This window comes from Lupinus angustifolius, chromosome LG11 (genome assembly GCF_001865875.1).
Source record: "Lupinus angustifolius cultivar Tanjil chromosome LG11, LupAngTanjil_v1.0, whole genome shotgun sequence".
NCBI classification, from domain to species: domain Eukaryota; kingdom Viridiplantae; phylum Streptophyta; class Magnoliopsida; order Fabales; family Fabaceae; genus Lupinus; species Lupinus angustifolius.
In genome coordinates this window covers 14676323-14678156 of record NC_032019.1, presented here as the reverse complement: position 1 = coordinate 14678156, position 1834 = coordinate 14676323, and the positions used below count along the sequence as shown (strand labels likewise).

Genomic DNA, 1834 nt, shown 5'->3' with positions numbered 1-1834 from the left:
TTTTTAACATATATCATTCAAACATGAAACACATAGGCATAGAGAAGCAAGACAATTTATGCAAACAGCTAAACATTTTTTTTTTTAAACAAGATATTGTTCATCAAGAATTCCTAGTTCTCTCCTTAGAACATAGAAGGTATCCCTGGGAAGGGGCTTGGTGAAAATATCTGCTAACTGTTTAGATGTTTCCACAAATTCAAGAACACAGTCACCTTTTTGTACATGGTCACGCAAAAAATGATGTCTAATTTCTATATGCTTTGTTCTAGAATGCAAAACGGGATTCTTGGATAGGTTAATGGCACTTGTATTATCGCATTTTATTGGGATCTTTTCAAGTTTAAGACCAAAGTCCTTAAGTTGCTGCTTCATCCAAAGGATTTGAGCGCAACACACACCAGCGGCAATGTATTCCGCTTCAGCGGTGGACAAAGCAACACAGGCTTGCTTCTTGCTGTGCCATGCTACTAATGAACTGCCCAATAGGTGGCAAGTACCACTAGTGCTTTTCCGATCCAACTTACATCCGGCGAAATCGGAATCGGAATAACCCACCAAGGATAGTGAGGCATCCCGAGGATACCATAATCCCATGTTAATAGTTCCTTTTAGATATCTCATGATTCTTTTAACAGTTATATAGTGTGATTCTCTAGGTGATGATTGATATCTCGCACACATGCATACACTGAACATGATATCAGGTCTACTTGCAGTTAAGTAAAGTAAAGACCCAATCATACCACGATACTTCGTTACCTCGATTGCTTTTCCTTTCTCATCTTTGTCTAAGTAGCAAGCAGATGCCATAGGTGTGGAAGCTTCCTTACATTTGTCCATTTCAAATTTCTTGAGTAGCTCTTTGCAGTATTTCGCCTGATGGATGAATATCCCACTTTCTAGCTGCTTTATCTGCAATCCTAGAAAGAATGTGAGTTCTCCCATCATAGACATTTCGAACTCCCCCTGCATCATCTCAGAAAATTCTCTACACAAGATATCATTAGTAGATCCAAATATTATGTCATCTACATAGATTTGTACAAGCAGAACATGATTTTCTGATTTTCTAATAAAAAGCGTTGTGTCAACCAAGCCTCTCTCGAACCCTTTTTCTAAAAGAAAGGTACTAAGTCTGTCATACCAAGCTCTAGGAGCTTGTTTGAGACCATATAGTGCCTTTTTAAGTTTGTAAACATGGTTCGGATATTTAAAATTTTCAAAACCAGGCGGTTGGTCAACATAAACTTCTTCTTGAATGTATCCATTCAGGAAGGCGCTTTTTACATCCATTTGAAAAAGTTTGAAATTCATTAAAGATGCAAAGGAAAGAAGCATCCTGATGGCCTCTAATCTGGCTACAGGAGCGTAGGTTTCGTCATAATCGATACCCTCCTCCTGGTTGTAGCCTTTGGCCACCAAACGTGCTTTATTTCGAATTATTAAGCCAGATTCATCAAGTTTATTTCTGAAGACCCATCGAGTACCAATTACGGGATGATCATTAGGTTTGGGGACCAAGTCCCACACATTATTACGCTCAAACTGGTTTAGCTCTTCTTGCATAGCTATACCCCAGTGTACATCCTCAATGGCCTCATCAACGGTCTTAGGCTCAATTTGCGATACAAAAGCTACAAAATTACAGAAATTTCGTAAGGAACTACGGGTTACCACTCCCGTAGATATGTCACCTATAACTTTATCAATTGGGTGAGCTTTCTTTGTTTTCCACACGGTAGGCATGTCTGAGTGCTCTTGAGGTTCGATTTGACCTTCATCATTGGCTCCTTTTTCATTATCCATGTCCTTGGAGTATGCTTCTTCCAAA

General features: G+C 39.1%; 1 protein-coding gene across 1 annotated transcript; it reads right to left on the bottom strand.

Annotated features, from left to right (window-relative positions):
* Nucleotides 253–1287, bottom strand: LOC109360408 (uncharacterized mitochondrial protein AtMg00810-like; the record flags this gene model as incomplete). Its single annotated transcript, XM_019605293.1, has 1 exon — nucleotides 253–1287. A coding segment is annotated over one exon (1035 nt), but the record flags the coding sequence as incomplete, so codon positions are not given.